Genomic DNA, 19,263 nt, shown 5'->3' with positions numbered 1-19,263 from the left:
ATCCCCACGCCGTATACTCACTTTCTGTGGAAGGCGTGTTTGCACGGGCAAATCCCCAGCTCGTCCTTCTGTTTGAACTCCTCCAAGCACACGGCGCAAATCTGGGGGAGGAGGAAGAGGCAGGAACCATCAGACAGAAGCTCCAGCCAGCGAGCGGCCCACACAACTCAGCACACACACGCCTCTTCTCCAGACTACACCCAGCCTTCAGACTCCAGTTGGCACGGCAGGTCACCGAGACGGTTCGGTAGGACAGACGCTTCGCGTACACAGTAGGGTGGATCCACGGAGTCGAGCTGGACGTTACTCTTTATTTACTCATAACAATACGAACAATACACCGTTCACTAAAGACAAAACCCATGTCAGCAATGCACAATTCACTCAAGACAATAATATTAACAGTGCACATTCACTAAAGACAAAAACACACTTCTCAATGCAGATCTGTGTTGTGTACACTCGTCTGCCATCTGGAGTCTCTACTGTAGGATTAACCACTAAAACCTGCACTGGTGATATAACTGGGTCAGAGTTAAAGATGAATCTTATTTAACTCGGGAGGTTTGACTTTAGTCCTGCAGTAGTTTAATCACAGGACAAGGTCGATATTATTCTGTTAAATGACTTTTCCTCCCAGCACCATCAATCAATCCAAACAAGAACAAAACCCAAAAACAACACTTCTGAGACTTCTAATGGAAGTTAATGGGACACAAATGAAAATGCTTTAACCTTCTAAATGTAGACAGTTTTCTCCTAAATCTATACATAAATTGTCGTTCATCTAAATTTCCCATCAGTGACAAAAAACTATGGCTTATTGGCAAAAAATTGCATCCATTATCAGCCAGGACAGAATTGAAAACATGGACGGAACTGCAAAAACCCCTCTGGTCCAGAAGCTCATTTAATAACCCTGTTCACCTGGACGGGGGGGATGACCAGAGCAGAGGCGGAGATCGCTTACGAGGACATCGCAGTGCATTGACGTCAAAGGGCTCATCGGAGAGGTAGAGGGATGAATCAGCTGACTCACGCCGGCTATTTCTCAGTAAGCTGTCTGAGTAAGCACGATGGCGAACGTTATTTCATGGCTTTTGTACGGACGTAACATTAATGTTGTTTTCTCTCAACGTGGACACACTGTGGACTTTCTTGAAATTCTTTCTTGAAACTCTTTCGTGATCGACTCTAGGCTAAATGATCAAGTGCCTTCTGCCTGAAATACAGCTATGTCAGAGGACTTTAAGATATTTGGCAGCTTTTCACAATGTTTTGTTGTTCTGTGGTGTTTGACCGGGTTGTAGCTGTGTGCTCTTCATTGTCAGCAGAAGTACGAGGAACACGGGCCATGCAAAATGAACAATGCTTAAGGCAGTAAATGGATGTGGAACAGTGGGCATTTGTGACAGTGTGTGTGTGTGTGGGGTGTGGAGGGGGGGTGTTAGTGTAGAGACTGCATCTACATCTCTGCGTTAGCAGGTTTCCATCGCAAGCTAATCCAAATCCAGCCGAAACGCTCAAGCCACAGTTGTGCCCAGGCCCCAAGTGGAACAGTACCCTCTCTCTCTCTCTCTCTCTCTCTCTCTTTCTCTCTCTCTCTCTCTCATCCCCTTATTCATTGCAGTTCTAGGGTGATTCATCATTGTGATCTTCACTAAAGGGAAATCATTCTCTATTTCAGTATTCTCTCTCTCCCCCCTCTCTGTCTCTCTGTCTCTCAGTACATTTGTCTTACACAATCTCTTCTTAACACCCAACAACTTGCAGATTTTCCAGCTTTCTGTGACTCCTGCCCACGTCCCTATTCTCCTTTTTAAGGAACGGCTTTTCTAAAGAGACCTGAACAAGGAGCTCTACACACATGCACCTGTAGTTTCACCTTTTATCATGTTTCTAATGTTTTATTGTGACTCTAATGTGTTTTATATGTACATTTTTACTGGCCCATTTGACCGGTCAAATGACTTTACAACAGTACTTAAGCACGTATGTTCTCTTACACGGTGTTGCAATGGGGGGAGGGGGGGTGTAGAGAAGCGTGTTCTTGTTTCACAAACAACATGTCTATGGGCATGACGTCATGTTTCACAGCTCCTGCCCAGTACTCAACTTATAAGAGATCTCTGGTTGCTAGTTAGTCTCTCCATCCCCATACTATGTTCAGAGATGAGTGGCTTAACAAACTCCTCCCTTCCTATGGTGCTCTCCAGCTGCTAAAGCCCTAGAAAAGATCGATTGTATGGCCGATATTTTTCTACAATCTTCTGTACAACATACACACAACTTCAAGAACAATGATAAATCAATAGTATTCCAAGTACTCCTCATACTTGGTCCATGTAGCTTATAACATGTAGACTCCTTCAAGTCCCGATTTATGACCTCTGGTCCAAACCATCCAAGCCTCAACAAACAAACAAATAGAATAAAGTTGGTGAGATTCTGATAAAAGTAGCAGACTGAATTCAACTGTGCAGCCGAATGGCAAAAATCGGTCTACTACTGTCTCTGGAAGAGCTTTACTGGCCATGTGTTTCTCCTATCTAGCTGTCACAGGGTGTCTGAAGGTAAGATAAGAGATTGCTTGTGTAAGCTGTGCAGGTCTTCACGTGAGAACTGACATTCACCACCTCTCAAAGGGTCCATCCATACTTTCTGCTAGTGCCTGGGGCTTATGTTTAATGTCCTTGATAATATCCTAATCTTTTTCACTTTATTGCAAAAAGAATCTTCCTTGTAAGTGTTTTGAGAGCTCCAAAATGTTTTCAGTGTTCTACAAAGAGCACTATGTCTTCTAATGTCTTGGTGGGGGGCATGGAAAACCTCAAGGTTTAGATGAGGAATGTGTGTGTTGGATTCGAGATGTTCCATCACTTCTGAAGTCCTGGTGCAGAGCCATACATGACTAAAACCTTCGCACTGACTTCACACCACCTTGCACATAGGCCTGGATAGCCTAGAGGTCTCAAAGAGCTGTCAAAGCACTCCCACCTCCTCTGAAATTAATATCCCTAACACTCCATTACAAGATCCATGTCTCCTCTTTAGAGTGTCAGAAAGATCAGCCATCTGGAAGCCAGCAAGCCTGAAGCTTAATATTTATAGAAGCAGTCACCCTGTGTATTCTGTGTATATTGGTAAACTGTTCCCAGAATCATCAGACACAACTGTCTCATCACATCGACACATACAGAACACACAAAAAGACAACTCACATATGCCAGTAAACCCACACACCCCTGCCACAATCTGTTCACCCTTTTACCATCTGGTCAACACAAAACCAGAACCATCTACTCCCAGACCCTCAGACTACCCAGACAGGGAAACTACTGAACTGGACAGACAGCATCCCAGCTCCTAACCTAACCTAGAACAAGTCACGAGACACAACACCTGTTTACACCACAGCTACTACTGGTACTTCTTAGAGACATGCTGACATTACTAATTCTTAATCACATATTATTTTATTTTCCCATGTTTATGTATCAAAGGCACATTTTCTGCTTTTCAGTTTTAATTAATGCAAATACTGAATAGCGAAATGCCATGCGCAATTATACACTCCCTAAACACTATTTGTCATTTATGGACACATTACAAAGAGTCTATATTAGTCTGGCAGACAGCAATCTTTATTTTTAATATTACTGTATGTTTTTGATCTAGTTAGCCAGAGTTGTTTAAAGTAGCTGGAAAAATACCTGATAGAATGTCTGACAGAGCTGTTAACAGAAAGACTGCAGCTACACTGTGTGACGCCAGCCATCCACTTTGGAAAGAGTGTGAATCTCTCCCCTCTGGTCCTGCCTAGTACCAGCGGACAGATCTTTTAGTCCATTAGAAACTGGTGATCAAAACCAGCCAAGTGTGGGGTCTTGTGGTGCATCCAACTGCATTTGTTGTTTGTGTTAATTCTGGGTATTTTAATTATAGAAGTGAGGCGTAACCAAAGAAAAATGTCCAGCATTGGCTGGAAAGTAAAGATCATTCATTCAATCATTAGTTCATTCATTCTTTCATTTTTATATTTTTTTATTCTTACCTCATGTAAGTTCAGTTCTTTAACTTTTTCCTTCTGAATAACCTGTGGAATAGAAAACAGAGGTGTGCTGATCAACAATTTAGCCCAGAATCAACGTACATTACACATGTGCACATATTCTAATCTCTTTCCTGTGCCTATGTGCTTATGTCCACCAGTTTACAATAAACAGCTTTTAAAATTCTTTAAGATTTCAAGTTAGAGTGGTTACATCATAAACTGAGAGCTTTCAAACCGTACATCAAAAGGATTTAAAAATCAGCAGCAGGTTGTTCCTAATCTTAACATGTGCAGCAATATTTATATTTATACATCCACATTTATGGTCCGTAGCATGTAATGGGAAAGACCGTGAGGGTAGACAAACGACATGGTGGAACTGGCCGTAGTGGGTCTGATGTGGGCTATAGCGACTCATGGTAGCAGCACCCATGGTTTGCTCAAACAGGCGATCAGAGCTACGGTGAAGCTGACCAACGAGACAGCCATCCAGTGTGCAGGGGAGGAAGACGAGTAAAGAGGAGTTTTGACTATGAGGAAGGAGTTAAACACGGAGGCAGCTGGAGGCAGCTGGGGGCAGCTGGGGGCAGCTGGGCTGGCGGGAGAATGGAGGGAGGCTGGGGAATGGAAAATGGTGACGTTGGCGAAGAGGAGTGTGGATTCATCAAGGAGAAAGGAGCCGTCTTGGGAAGGGGAGCGCAGGGGTCCCGCAGGGGTCCCGCAGGGGTCCCGCGTGGAACAACACTCGTTACTGACTTGTTCAAATCATTCAGCTGAAATGTTTTGGTTCACAGGACAAGGATCATTCTGCTACGAGCGAGGAGAACTTCGGCCCAGGTGCACAGGAGGGAGAAACTGATGTGAGCCTGGGGAACTGTGAGGGCAGGAGAGGGTGAAACAATATGACGAAAGGGAACTGGGCAGAGAGAGAAGGGAAGACGGCCAGACACAGCAGGTAAGGTGGGCTGGACGGGTGTTAATGACCTGAAGGTTGAAGGAGTGTTTATGAGGATCTGAAAGGCAAAGTGGTCGTTTGAAGGGACCAGCAGAGAATAAACCAAACAGCTTAGGAACGTTTACTTCTGAATGTCAGAGAGCAAGGTTTGGAAATGGAACATAAGGCATAATGAAATCAACATGGCAAATATAAATAGACTACTGCAGGAGTTAAGGTAACTTAGAAACCAGTGGAAGAGGAGGAGAGAGAAGGTATTAATACACAGCAAGAAGAGCTGATGGAGGAGGGGTTGAGGAGAGAAGAGGTCTGGAAGAAAAGGAGAAATAAGAAGGATTGTGCTGGAGAAGCCTTCTGTAAGAATAATTTTAATGCTGTTAAGGCCCATTTAATATGGTGAAATGTGGGAGATTCAAAGTTGGAGAACAGGGCATGAGAGGAACATTTTCATGGTGTGTATTCTCATCATGGTAAACCCAAAGTGACTGGAGCCACAAGATGTTTCACCAGTGGGTGATATAGGATGTCAAATGGTTGCCAGGCCATCAGAGTAGAGGGTGGTTCAAGATCTGGTGCTTGTGTAAAGACCTCCTTCCCCAGCAGGGTCTAATAGGGTCTCATACTGAGGGTAAAGGACCTCAACCAAGGTCTTAAAGTTCTTATGGACGTTGATGGCTGCAGTCTGGCGATCACCCTGCAGGAGTGGAGAGGAACTGGGGGGGGGGATGGTGGGGGTGAGGGTGTAATCCTTATTCCAAAAGAGAAGAATTCTGGGGGTTTAGATCAGTTACAGCCTATAAGCCTATGTGGAGGGTAAGGTTTTCTTAATGATCATGCTCATATTTCAAAGTGCGTAAGATAATCAATACTCGAGTGCAAAAAACTTCTTTACAGATTCAGAGAGCAGAGAAAGAGGGCATGGATCTACTTGTGGCTTTCCATTTATTTTAATGCATTTGGTTCGGTGCCACATGGACTTTTATAGAAAGCATTTGGGTTCTTCCAGATACCAGAAAAGATCACGGGGCCGGTTAAGGCTTATTTTGAAGATATTCAGTTTGTTTTAATAAAAGCAAGTATGAGTGTGAGATATGAAGAAACCCCGGGTTGAAGGACATATTCTCTGGGGAAGTGCAGTATAAAGGTGAAATGGCTGAGGCGTTTGGTACAGCGTCTTTGGTACATGGAGGTCAATGGAACCGGTGGAGTCTGTATTGTAGGTGCCGGTGGAGCTGGGTGTAGTCTTGGGCACTCGGGATGTCTTTATGGTTAAAGAGGTGTGGCTTAAGTTAAAGTTTAGTCAGGACACCAGCACTCAATGTTGAGCATTCTGGGAGGCATAGCGGGCTTAATTCAGCCAATCAGAGACAAAGGGAGGTGGATACCCAATGACCCCTGTGAAGAGCGTGCAATGTTGTAGTTTCGGGTATGAAGTGTGTGGGCAGGGCCCTATATGAAGGTCTAACAGTTCGGCATAGGATCCTTGACATCTTATCCCATCTATAATTACAATTAGATGCTCTTATCCAGAGTGACTTACAAAAGTACTTCAGACACATACACCTCACCACCCTCCTTGTTTATATAATTAGCCTCTATCACACGATGATCTGGGCGGTTTGTACTAGAATAATTAGTACACATGTGACCACGCCTCCCAAACACAAGAGCTTTGCTCTGGGGGAGAAACAATGCCACTCAATACACACCCAGTCGAGGCCTTGGTGGTTGGAGCTTTCTTGGCTGGGAGAAGGAAGCCACGCCCACTGGCCCCACACCGCCCACAGGCCCAGCTGCCTACTGATACGACCGTAGTGGTAATGAAGACACAGCAGAGGGTCTCCGGTCTCATAATCAGGCTAAGATTACACGGACACGTTTCATGGGGGTGGACAGTGACGATGCAAACTTTCAAGATGGACGGGTCAGGCGCTCACCTGTTTGTATGCATACAGCTCCTTGTGGGCCTGATGCCTCAACCTGAAACAGTGTGGGAAGAAAGCTTCAGTTACAGAACTGGAGATAAGAGCATTTTTCACACAACTCTTCATAAGGATAAGGTCACGATGTACCCGCCACCGCATCCAAAACACCCAACTCGCAACATTATTAGGTAAACCTGTCTGGTGTATAGATGCTTTTTCCCCAGTATACCATAACACGTACTCCTATCTGTTGGCATTGGCAAATCATTAGCCGCCCACTGCCCTGTTCAGCCATGAGCACATAATATGGTGGTGCACATAAAATAGCGGTGGTCCAATCTGAACATGGTGTCAGTAATGACGTGCTAGTGATCCAGCTCTGGTGTTTTGGGCTGACACACTATTATAGGCAGTGTGCTTTTACACACCTCAGCAAGAGGTCTGCAGTCCAAAAACGCGGCAAACCGTGCGTTTCACACAGCAACAGAGAGGCGGTAAACGTTTTCTGTACGTTGTTCTAATAAAGCAGCCGGTGAATGAGTATTGCTGTAAGTCAAGCCAACGTCATCTGATCCAAGCTCAATGACATTTGAGATGAAGGCAGCAACTGCTTAAGACGGCAAAACCCTATTTTGCCACTGACGCCTGGGTGTGACAGCAAAGGAAAATGAATTGCAGTTATACTGGTGAATGGCACACCAAAAATGCCAATGAAAACCTTTTATCCTATGATTGGCTTCTCACAAAGCATGAAAGCCAGTTTCAGTTGAAACAGGTTATAGATACAGGCTGCACGGTCAGGTACTGTAGCCTAAACTGTATTTTTAAGGTCACTGCATAAAAAGCAGCTCCTACAGCTAGTGACTGTTATTCATTTGTCAAATACGACCGTATAAAAAAGCCCCGTTAAAAAAAGCACATAAGAAAGACTTTAATTGTTAATCGATTTTTGATACATCTCACATTTTATGCCATCATGTCTTACCGATGCCATCACCAAGCAAGTCAAGTAATGCCCTCTCATTAAACGCCCTTTTAAACTTGTTGGTTTAACATTACGATTTTTTTCCATCTCAGCTCAGATCTGATGTATGGACCAGCTTTCCCCAAACCTAGGTCTTGTGAATTTACTGCTAGCTTCAAAACTTCAACGTTTAGTTACACTAGAACCAGTGAGAATCAGCCGGAGTCAGCTAGGACAGTCAGGGTGTCGTCTGGCCTGTGAGGCCATGGTCCCCGTCGCCAGACCCTACGCTGTCCTTCTCCTTGACCCCCAGGACACTGGCTGAAGTGGCACCTTGTGGGGGGGTTATGGGAGAAAACCGACCACAGCGATACCACTGAGCATTCAGAGCCTCGCTACAGCACTCAGACTGTGGGGGATGGGCAGCAGACTGGTTGACTTCAGCTAGTACCAGCAAGCCCGCTCAAACCCGCTCCTATGATTAAGACTCTCAGCCACCACTGTGTTTGTCAAGGAGATGTGTGTGTGTGTCTGAGTGTGTAAATGTGTGTGTTTGTGCGTACGAGTGTGTCAGAGTGTTAGGGAGAGTGAGCCGTACTGTGGAAACTTACTGGAATGCCACAATTCTAAGAGCAGCTGTGTAGAAGTGTTATTTGATCAACTGCTGTCATGAGTCTGTTTACTGTTGTTTGGCCACTGTTCACACCTTGTGTTAATGTATAATTACTAGTAGACAATTACTGTCAGGCCATCTAGCTGGGACGCTTTATGGGTCCTGGCAAAAAGTAACATCTTACCTCACGAGAATGACACTAAAACAACAAGCACATTGCATTCTGCAGGGGGGGATTATGTGTCAAACCATGACACACAAAACAAAATGTTAGTGTCAGTCGAGCCGAACATCATAACAGGCAGTGACTTTCGTGAAAGAAAAAAGCAACAACAACAAAAAAAGCCCCAGCAAAAATAAGCCTGTCAGATTTACTTCAATCTCAGGAATGTTGATCTCTTGAAGCAGAGTGACAGGGATCGGTAAAACGTGCAGCATGCCTTAAAAGAAAGATGCTAACATTCTGAAGTACACTAGCAGATAGAGATACAGTGGAAGGGATGGACGGGGGGGTGGAGGGGGTAGTTTGGGGGGGGGGGGGGGGGAGTGAGATAAGACCTTTAGCTTGAACTTTAAACGTAACGTTGCAACTGGCTGCTCGGAAAATCGATGTCCCCCCCCCCCCCCCCACCACGAAATGGCGGAACGAGGGGCTTGACACGCAAGCGCTGAAAATGCCAGGCGCAGGTGTGAAGTCTGAGATAGTCTTCCAGCTGGGAGAGAGAGGGACACCAGATGAACGTGGCTAGCACCACTCCGCCGCACACGCTCGCCAGGCCCGGACGCACTTCACGCGTACACGTCGTCTCTGGCAAGGGCGCGTTACATTCGGCCGCGTGGCAGACCGGGTGCGGCTCCCCGGCCCTGTGACTATCGCGTGTGTTCACAGGGCTGCGCAGTTAGCTCATTTTTAGCATTTAGCTGCCACTTTTACCCAAAGCAGCTTACGGACACACCTGAATACAATTTAAACGATCCAGAGTTAAGGGTCTTGAGGGCCCAACATTAGCACCGGTGGGGCTTGAACTAGCAACCTTCCGGTTACTTACTACCTTAAGGACACCGCTCCCATTTCCCCTGTGTTAGCGGTTTAATTTTTCCCTCTTCTTCAAGTTTTGCCATTCCATTCCCAAGTCTGCGTAGCAAAGGACACGTCCTGCATAGACGCCATTTAGGGCACTTAAAGTGAGTCTACGTACTTCAAACCTGTTCCAAAACAGAAGCTGTGAGGAACACGCCACCTCCAAGCCTACCCGCCACCCCCGATCATTGTTTTGGTTATGATGAATAGCGAATACAGCGCTGACAAGAAAAAACAGGGTGGTGGTGGAGGCCGAGTTTGGAGGCTGCTATTTCAGTCCGCCGCTAAATCTGCAACTGTCGTCATGCTGATTGCGCTCTGGCGGCGTATGAATATTTCAGAGCTGGGTTTGAGGTGCAAAGGAGGCCAGAGCATACAGCAGTGAGCAGGGTCGGGGGAGGTGACGAGGGGCGGAGACACAGGCACTTTGGTAGCACGTGATTGGCCGACCCAGCAGTGAGGAACTCTGCTTTTCCTGAAGTCTCATTTAAATGCAACATTCCCTCATCCGTGAATGGGTAATATGACCATGTCTTGTCCATTTAAGGATCAGGTCTGTTGAAATTAGACTTCCCCAGCAGAATTTATTCTCTTAAGGGAATACTCCACACTACACCTCCACACCAATCAGAGTACTTTATAAAGGTTTCAATGCTTGGTTTTACGGACAAAAATGACCCTCTAGATGCTTCCATAGGTCATATACAATGAGCGTCATTTTTGTATCAACTGGCAACATCTTTACAAGCATTGTGGTTGTAGTTTATCACTGCAGTATTTGTCTTAGGAATTACAGAGAAGTATACGTTAAATCTAAAGCTGCCCGGCTCCATGACAACAGCACCAAGTACAAATGCGATTGGCTAGCAGTTCTGATGGCTTACAGTCATACTGCAGATCTACATTGCACGGGATGGACAACGGTGGTGCAGTAGTCTTTGTTATGTCAGCTGTTCAGCTCACAATGTGCCTGGACTTTGGGTGACATTGCAGTTAAAAATAGATCCATTCCTAAGAGTCAGTGTATGAGCTGCCCTTGGGTTCCATTATGAAAGGAAACCGCCGAGGACGAACACGAGCGGTTGTGTCCACGGCAGGACCTGAAGGTACGGTGTCCTCAAGGCCAAGGACCGGGAGAAGCTCGAGTCGTGGGGGTTGGTTGGGGGGGTCGTTTCGCATCAGATTAGCGAGGCAGGGGCTACGTAGCGGCTTTCTCTGAACGGCACCGTCTGACCATCTTACGCCTTCGCGGCGGACCGTAAATCGGAAGAGGCAATTTAAAGACCACAGCTGCGGGACCGGAGCGATGCGAATGACAAACAGAAGAGGGATGAGAGTGGAAAAAAGGATCTGAAACTCCACTTACACCTAAGTGAGTCTGACTGGGCACTAGCTGTAAGATGTAACTGCAGATACAACTTGCACGAAGAGCCAACCTATAATCTGTCCAGAGAAACTGGAAGTTTCAGAGATCCTTAGTCAGCTATTCAAACAAAGTGCTTGTGAATTAGTGGTAGGAGACACAACTCCTGCGTGTGGAGAGGTGGACTGGCGTGCTCCTGGCTGAAAGGCGTCCCTCCCAAGCAGCAACATCTGCCAGTGCTCCCTGTCCTGTTTAACGCACAGTTCTTTCTCCTCACGGCTTACACACACAGACACACACACACACACACACACACACACACACACCCACACTCTTTCTTCTTCCCTTCTGCAGGTTGATTTCTGCAGCGAGGAGAAGTGTGAGATTCCATGCAGGGTTCCTCTGCTCTGACAGCCAAGACACACCCACTGGCTGGCACAGCGAGTTCCCGCTGAAAGCCCAGTCAACAATGCTGAACGATTTGCGGGACATTCAATGTTTGCATGAAAGCATGCACACGTATTCAAATACACATACACACACACACACACACACACACACACACACACACACACACACACACACACACACACACACAATGTGCACTTCTGTCCCACAGCTAGACTTTCACAATGGAAACCACTCTACCTTTTTACAAGGAAAAACAATGAGGCGATGAGCTTAACTTTCCACTGTTTACCGTCACTGAGTCATTCACACTCCCTCCCAACAGTTTACGAGCTGCGTTTATCGCTCGTGTGTTTCAGCTCCCCACAGCGAGCGTGCACACATCGCAGACGCTGCCGTGCGGAACCAGGGTCCGGCTTTCCGGACTCCCCTCTCTGTGTTCCATCGCTTTGATCTATTAGCTTCAGAACTGCAGGCATAGCAAATAAACCCCAGGCACCAGAGTCTAATCCGCCCTGGTGTCCCCACCCTCGTGCGGGCCTAGAAGCTGACCTGGCAGTGCTGCACACCTGTACGGGCTCTCACAGTGAAATGAGGCAGCAGGCGTGCCCAAGGCAGAGAGAACGGGGGCGGGCCCTACCTGATCAGGTAGCAACAGAAGAGGAGGCTGAGGATGAAGACGAAGATGGCGGTGCCAAAGACCACGATGTAGATGTTGAGGGGGAGGTTCTGGAACCCAATGTTCGGCATCCTGAAACTGTCGTGCTGGAGGTCGGAGGTCATGGATGTCCTAGAGAGGGCGGGGAGGAGAGAAGGGATGAGAGGAAGGGGGAGGGGGAGGGAGGAGAGGAAGAAGATGGCGAAGATGGTTAAGAAGAGTGGGGCAACAGGGTAAAAAAATCATGCCCATCACCCGCGCCTGGATGACTCGTGTGACACCACAGATGCACCATGGCTCACATTCAACCTACCCCCCCACCCACAATCCGATTTCCCCTGAAACTGTTTCTATGACAACCATTAATGCCCCCCCCCCCCCCCCCACCTCCCTCGCTCGTTAATGAACAAACAGCCCGCCGATTACTGCCAGACAGGGCGAGCGCAAGGTGACCAGACAGCGCAGCAGTCTGGGGTTAAGTGGGAAAATGGAGCAGGGAACACAGTCGCTGCAGGGGCTTTCACTGGGAGAAAATGATGCTTAAGTGATGTGTAGAGACTTCAGTCAGCCCGGACTACCTCTCTCTCAGAAAGATCAGCGATACCATCTGACCTTCACAAGTGGACTTGAACCTTCATGTCAACCTTGAAAGTTAAACTTTGGAATATTTAGAGCTTTGAAATTTTTGCTTTCAAAAGCATATGAAATGAAACCTTTGAAAGTTTGTTTCTTCTCTGTCTGAAATGTGCTGTGTGTGTGTGTTACTGTTTGAGGAGCCAACACAGGTAAACAGAACTGCTCAATGAAGACCCACCTTACACCTCCAGCACAGACATGTTTGGACTTGCCTAAAAAGAGGTAAAGGAGACAGATTATGTGAATGTGAAAGTGAGTTTGTGTGAGTGTGTGTTCGTGTGTTTATAGATGAACGTTACATGATGAACATCCATCTTACACCTAAAGCACGGACACGTCTGGGCCGTTTTAAACACAAAGGTGAAAAAGAAAATGTGAGTGTGTGAGTTGTACAGTTCTCACTTTCGTTTGCCTTCATGAAGAAACCCCTGCCCACTGTCTGTGAACCTGACCGAGGCCTTAGACACAGGAAAGCTCTTTGGGGTCCATCACAGACCACCAGCTTACAGACAGACCAGTCCAAACGAACCCAGAAATGTGACAGGAATACCAGTAAAATAACACCACCAGAACATACATGCGTAATGAAGCCAGTCCTGCAGACACAAGACGCAGCATTTTAACAAATACAGGCAAGGAGAGGTAAGAAAAGCTCGGAAAGCTCAAAGCTACCAGGAGATGTCAAAGGTTAAAAGGTTAAAAGATAAAGCTTTGTTCCAGTCAAGAGGTCAGAGCTATGCCTAAGGGCACCGAGCTGGTATGTGGCCATGGCAGCTGTCGCTGACGCCCACCAACGTGTCCTCACTCTCCTGACAGGCAGCGACAGCCAATCGGTGTGACGGCTGTTGGGAGACCTGGGGGCCGCTTGGCTGGCTCCGCCCCAGGACCGGCCGCCCATCGCCCGTCCAGCGGTTCTTATTGGATCTCTGCCTTCGCAAATGTCTAAAGTTGGACTGAACCGATAGCGAGGTGTCAGCACGATGAATCTAACCTCGTCTCCATGATCTCACGGTCCCGCTGGAGAAGTGTCCCGTCTGCTGTACTGTTGCACTGATAACAAGACTAATGCAACCTGGCGACGTTCGTCTGGATTAAAGCCAAAGGTTTCGGCTTTCATACCCCATCATTTCCAGTTTCCACATTTCCATGTTCCACTTCCTGCATCACAACTCCGCCCCTTTCTCTTTTAAAGGCTGGCACACTGCAGGAGCGCATTAATAACCACTCAACGTCGACTCAAAGTCAGGTTCATGCTAACAGTGCTAACAGAACACTGCTTTGATTGGCTAATAAGCTCCAGGCACTAACGTCGGTCCATGAGAGTGGCCATTATGAAGGAGCGAGACAGGGTCAGATGAAGGAACCTCAAAGACCACAGCAGGTACACCAGCAAGGAGACGTCACGCTGAAGCACCTCAACGTCCAGTAAAGTGGCAGCTGAGAACTAATCTTGCTCCTTTCTGCCAGGGTGGGGGGCTCCATCTGGCTGGACGTGGTGTGTGAGGAGGAAGGAGGTAGCAGGTAGCACCTCTGAAGCTCAACTCCTTCCTTCTGCTCGGCTCTTGTTCAATCATGGACTCTCTGCTACAGGGCCGTCTGTCACTCTCACCACCAGCGTTTCAGCTCTAGGGCTGATGGCCCCACGAGAAGAAATTTGCAGCGATCCCTGCATCTCTCTCTATCTTTCACAAGCCTTAAGTCACTTTACACTTTACGTAACTCAGAGACAGTGAGTTTCATGTGACCTTCCTTAAAAGCCATACAGGATCAGGAGTGAGAAATGCCATTCAGAATTTTGAGCTTCATTCACGACTCCTGTGCTCTCAGTTTATGATTAGGGCTGCAGGATGCTTGAAGCACAAAGATTCATTTTGCACCGTTTCGTCCTTTAATTCCTTTGACAATACACCAGAGTCAATGAGCAACGGGTATGAGAAGGTACTGACAGTGTGTGTGTGTGTGAGAGAGAGAGAGAGAGAGAGAGAGACAGTGAGGGAGAGGGAGGGAGTGAGAGAGAGATGACTGGATGTTCCCTGCTGTGAAATGAAAATCAAAATGTACAGAGTGATTTCTCCAGGGCGTCAGGAAATGGGTGCGACTGACGCTCAAACAAAGAAAAAACAACAACGACAACCCAAAACAAAAGGCAGCAGGTGATCAGAGTGCCGAGCTGGACGCACCACCAGGCCCGAGCGTGGACGACCTGTCCCTGCGGCAGAAGGACACAGACATGCCGCAGATGTGTCTGCTGTGGTCTGTGCTCACCCCCCCCCCCCCCCCCCCCCCCCCTTCCTCTGTTATATAACTGCTATTGGGGCAACAGCACTACCACATTCCAGCGCGTGTGTGTTATCTACAAAGTGGGGCCTCACATTTCAAAGCCTCCGCTGTTGGCGTGTGTGGACAAACCCCAGCAGGATGAGCCTCATTAACACGGCCCCTCCCACCCCTGTCCGGCCTGCGGACGAGGACCGGGGGGGGGTCTGGGCACCCGGCGGTGCGGACGAGGCACAAGGGGCAAGGGGACCTCCCCGTCCCTGCCAGCCAAAGCCTTCACGAGGCAGAAGCGCCTGGGTTGATACCGGTCCTTCAGTCAGTACGTAAGGCCAAGCAACTGCTGCTCTTCTCAAATGGAAGCTTGTGAAGTCACACGGTCTGTTTAGGGAGGATTATATAAGGCTCAATCAGCACCGCACTGTGGAGGAACCGCTGGGTTATTTTCGTAGCTGGGTGAGAAGACGCTGCTAAGTTCTCCGACTTCAATCTGTGGTCTTCACAGCTCTTGTTTAAGAGGAGGGAGGGCACAGTATTTGGGCGCAATCGAAAACGTCTGGTTGTTCTGACTTGTTGACTTCATTTAACATTTCGACGGCGGTGGTGCAGAAGCTGTAGGAGGTTTTTAAAAACCTCAGGAAACTCCCCAAGTGTATGTGACGCAGGGCTGTTTTTTTTTTTTTTTTTTGGATTGTTTGCTTTGTGTCTTCAAAAAAATTCTATAAGCACTTCTGCTGTTAACATTCCTTTCCATGACAGACAAGCTAAACCTCGAGTGCTACAAACTGCTGACAGAGGTCACAGCCAATGAGAAGGCAGCCAGCGACCCCTCGTCCAGCTCTGGTTATTAGACTGAAGCGCCATGTGCTCACAGGCCACGCATCGCGGCACCTCTCCGCGACGATTTCAGCCGGCTGCACCTCGTGAGGAAACCCTACAGCGGCACAGCGGGCTGGATTCGCACGGACCACTGAAGTGTTTGCCTGGTCGGTCAGGCGTGCGATGGGCACACAGGTTTATGAGGACCGCTCTCTCTCCGAGCCTGGCAGCCGTGGGTCAGCTCCAAGCTGTTTTCAGAGGCCTCCTCTATCGACCCGGTTCTTCCCTCGTCTTCCTGAGAAGCCCGTGTCATCATCGCGGCACCGGCCCACCGGAGAGGGTGCGGGTACAGTGCTCTCGTGAACTCACCAGGAAGTCACGTTTTTCACCACGTCCCGCAGGCATCCTGACGTTGAGTACGACAATTGGAAAGTGAAAGTGTTTTGTGAAGGCTTCACTAGTGCGATGGAATACACTGAAAAACTCATATACTGTATACTACTGTATACTACAGCACGGTATCACGTCACTCGGGATAACCCCAGACAGCTTGCACAAATGCTCACAATTCCTGTCACTACAGCAGCCCGTGCACACGCTGGACACCTGCGCATGCATATGGCCTCCTCGTTAATTTACAGGCAGCTGCACGCAGTTTTTACGTGCACAAGCATCTCTTCTGGCTAAAGAGTCGACGTGACCTGCAGGTGAAAGGTTAAAGACAGGCCAAAGGATCCAAGATACGTGTTTCTGTGAGCCTTATATCACGCAGATGTATTTTTTCCCCCGAATGCTGCAGGGAATCTATTTCTCGCTTGTGAATCTGATCCAGTGTCGTGCTCGTCTTTATTACACTGGGACTGGCAACGACACCTTTGGTTCATTCCACTGGCATCATCTCACATGCTTACAACTTGGGGAGAGTTTATATAGTACACGCTATTTCTGCTGAACAGAAGAGTGACATGTCCCAGTTATGGTCTTGCATAACCCAACAGCCTTCTCAAATCACACTGAAATGCGGTTTCACATAGACGGGCTCCCTTTCCAAACGCAAACACTGGTTCTCCTGATATTCATGTAAAGAGCACTGGACCCCCACATAGAGCAGTAGGCCTCCATGAAGAGGTCCAGATGCCCATAACCTCCCTCTCGGGATTAGCACACAGGTTTAGCCAAGATCTCCCACCCAGTCCAGAAAGGACAGACGCCAGCGGGCTGTTCCTGTGATATTCCGCCCCGGCTCTGATTCTTGGGGAATCCACAGAGGGTTATTCCCAAAATAAGTCTGCCATCACTCGGAGGTGTGAATCTACGACTCTGTTTACAATCGCATGCTGTTTCGCAAAAAAACCCCCGACACCCAGACCAAAACCGACTGAACTGATTCATGAACCTTTTCACTTCCCCAAAAGTCCCGTCTGTACACTACGACCTACACACTGCAATCAACCCGCAACAGTACTTGGGAATTCTAAGTACACGCTGTCTGTGAGCCTCGTGTCATATGGACATATTTGACAACGCGACTACGCTGACCAGGAAGCGATCGGTCTGATGTGCAACTCTTTGTCCGGTCACAAGTTCATGATGTGTTGTTGGCTGATGACCGCACAGGAATTTCATTTGAGCTGTACTGTTATTTCCCTCCTTTCCTCCGGTCACAGGCTGAAAAGTGCCAAGATGCCACTAAAAATACCCACTCAGAGTGCCACTAAAGAGAGAAGTCGTCCGGTGTGGTCAGCCTTGTCACACACTTTTTATCATGCGCTTTTAAAAACCCGAGTTCGCCGACATGACACAGGTGCTCCCCAACGTGATGGGTGCAGGCTCTCCCGAGCCCGACACGTTCCCACTGTCCAACCAGGCCACGCAGGGACGCAAGAAGCCACTGACACACGGAGCCTGGCTGCAAATTCATTTGCCATCTCTTCTCTCTTTCATTTATATATCTCTCCCCCTCTCTCTCTCCCTCCTCTCATTTTTCTTTCACTTTCTCTCTCTTTCTCTCTCCTTTCCTTCTCTCCCCTCTCTCTCAGTTTCTTTTTCTCTCCATTTCTCTCCCCTCTTAGTTTCACTCTCTCCCCCTTTCTCTCTCCCCCTCTCTCCCAGTTTCTCTTCGTTTCTCTCCTCTCTCTTAGTTTCTCTATCTCTCTCTACCCCGTTCCCTCTCTCTCCCCCCTCCCTTTCTCCCTTTTTCTCTTTCTCTCAGTTTCTCTCTCCCCCCTCTCTCTCGACCTGGAATAGCTGCCTGTTTGTGCTATTGCGCAAGTCTGGCCCAGGGTCTCCTCGTGAGGTCCGTGTGCAGAACAAAGACTGCTCCCACATTCGCCAGTGGAAATTTCCACTGGCAGCCCCGACTGCCCAAAAGCCAGCCACACATCTGAGGCCTTTAATGCCTTTAATACACTACAGCCCTTTAGGAAGACCACACCAAGGCACGGGGTCCTTACACTACAGCCCTTTAGGAAGACCACACCAAGGCACGGGGTCCTTACACTCCAGCCTCTTAGGAAGACCGCACCAAGGCACGGGGTCCTTACACTCCAGCCTCTTAGGAAGACCGCACCAAGGCACGGGGTCCTTACACTACAGCCCTTTAGGAATACCACACCAAGGCATGGGGTCCTTACACTACAGCCCTTTAGGAAGACCACACCAAGGCACGGGGTCCTTACACTACAGTCCTTTAGGAAGACCACACCAAGGCACGGGGTCCTTACACTACAGCCCTTTAGGAAGACCACACCAAGGCACGGGGTCCTTACACTACAGCCTTTTAGGAAGACCACACCAAGGCACGGGGTCCTTACACTACAGCCCTTTAGGAAGCTTTCGTAATACGGACAAGCTGGCGGGAGCTCCTATCCTTACAACCGTAGGCCTGCTAATGTTCACCGAAGGCTCAACATCGTACATGGAATCATGGAAGGCGATATAAAATTATTTTGGTGAAGTGTAAACGTTACTAATGCTTAGGCCTATCCAGTTGCTCTGATGGCCCACACAGAGAGGAGTGTCCCACCGAGCGCTGAAGTGTTCTCACATTCTGTGAACTCTCCATCATTTGTCCTTTACTCCATTGAGGCGTTTGCTGCTTCCAAACATGGCGACACACATGAGCCCACTGTGTAGGCCGATTTTCTGTACAAAACGAACTGGAAAGGCCTCCAGGTTTCAAAATATCCAACGCCATGGGTCGTGTTTTTACACGCTTGCACCGAGCCACGGTAGAAGTAGGTTAGAGCCCGACTCTCCTGTGGATTGGGCGAAATGCAGGAGGTATTCAGTGTGATGTATCAGTGCACCAGCCTGAGAGAACCGAGCGAGTTGCTCCATCCTGACTGGTCGGATCTCGACCGCATTGGCCGGGTCACCGTTTGGGATTACCGGAGTGTGAGGGAGAGTGACTGGCGCACAACTTAACCGACACTTACGCGGCGCAAGTGTGAGGTTAAACGCGACGAAGGGTACAGAGGTGCGGTCACACAACAGGAACACGTCCCTTCATGC

General features: G+C 48.2%; 1 protein-coding gene across 1 annotated transcript in view; it reads right to left on the bottom strand.

The window, feature by feature from the left end:
• rnf24 (ring finger protein 24) overlaps nucleotides 1-19,263 on the bottom strand; it is a 30,718-nt gene that overhangs the window by 6,417 nt on the left and 5,038 nt on the right. Inside the window, exons 2-5 of the mRNA XM_077015617.1 lie at nucleotides 12,004-12,153; nucleotides 6,947-6,989; nucleotides 4,055-4,096; nucleotides 22-101 (exon numbers count right to left, since the gene is read on the bottom strand). Coding sequence (XP_076871732.1) covers nucleotides 22-101; nucleotides 4,055-4,096; nucleotides 6,947-6,989; nucleotides 12,004-12,146 — 308 coding nt within the window. The 5' untranslated portion in view covers nucleotides 12,147-12,153. The remainder of the gene's footprint in view (nucleotides 1-21; nucleotides 102-4,054; nucleotides 4,097-6,946; nucleotides 6,990-12,003; nucleotides 12,154-19,263) is intronic.

This window comes from Brachyhypopomus gauderio, chromosome 1 (genome assembly GCF_052324685.1).
Source record: "Brachyhypopomus gauderio isolate BG-103 chromosome 1, BGAUD_0.2, whole genome shotgun sequence".
NCBI lineage: Eukaryota > Metazoa > Chordata > Actinopteri > Gymnotiformes > Hypopomidae > Brachyhypopomus > Brachyhypopomus gauderio.
Note: the sequence above shows the minus strand (reverse complement) of the source record. Positions and strands in the feature narration are given on the sequence as shown.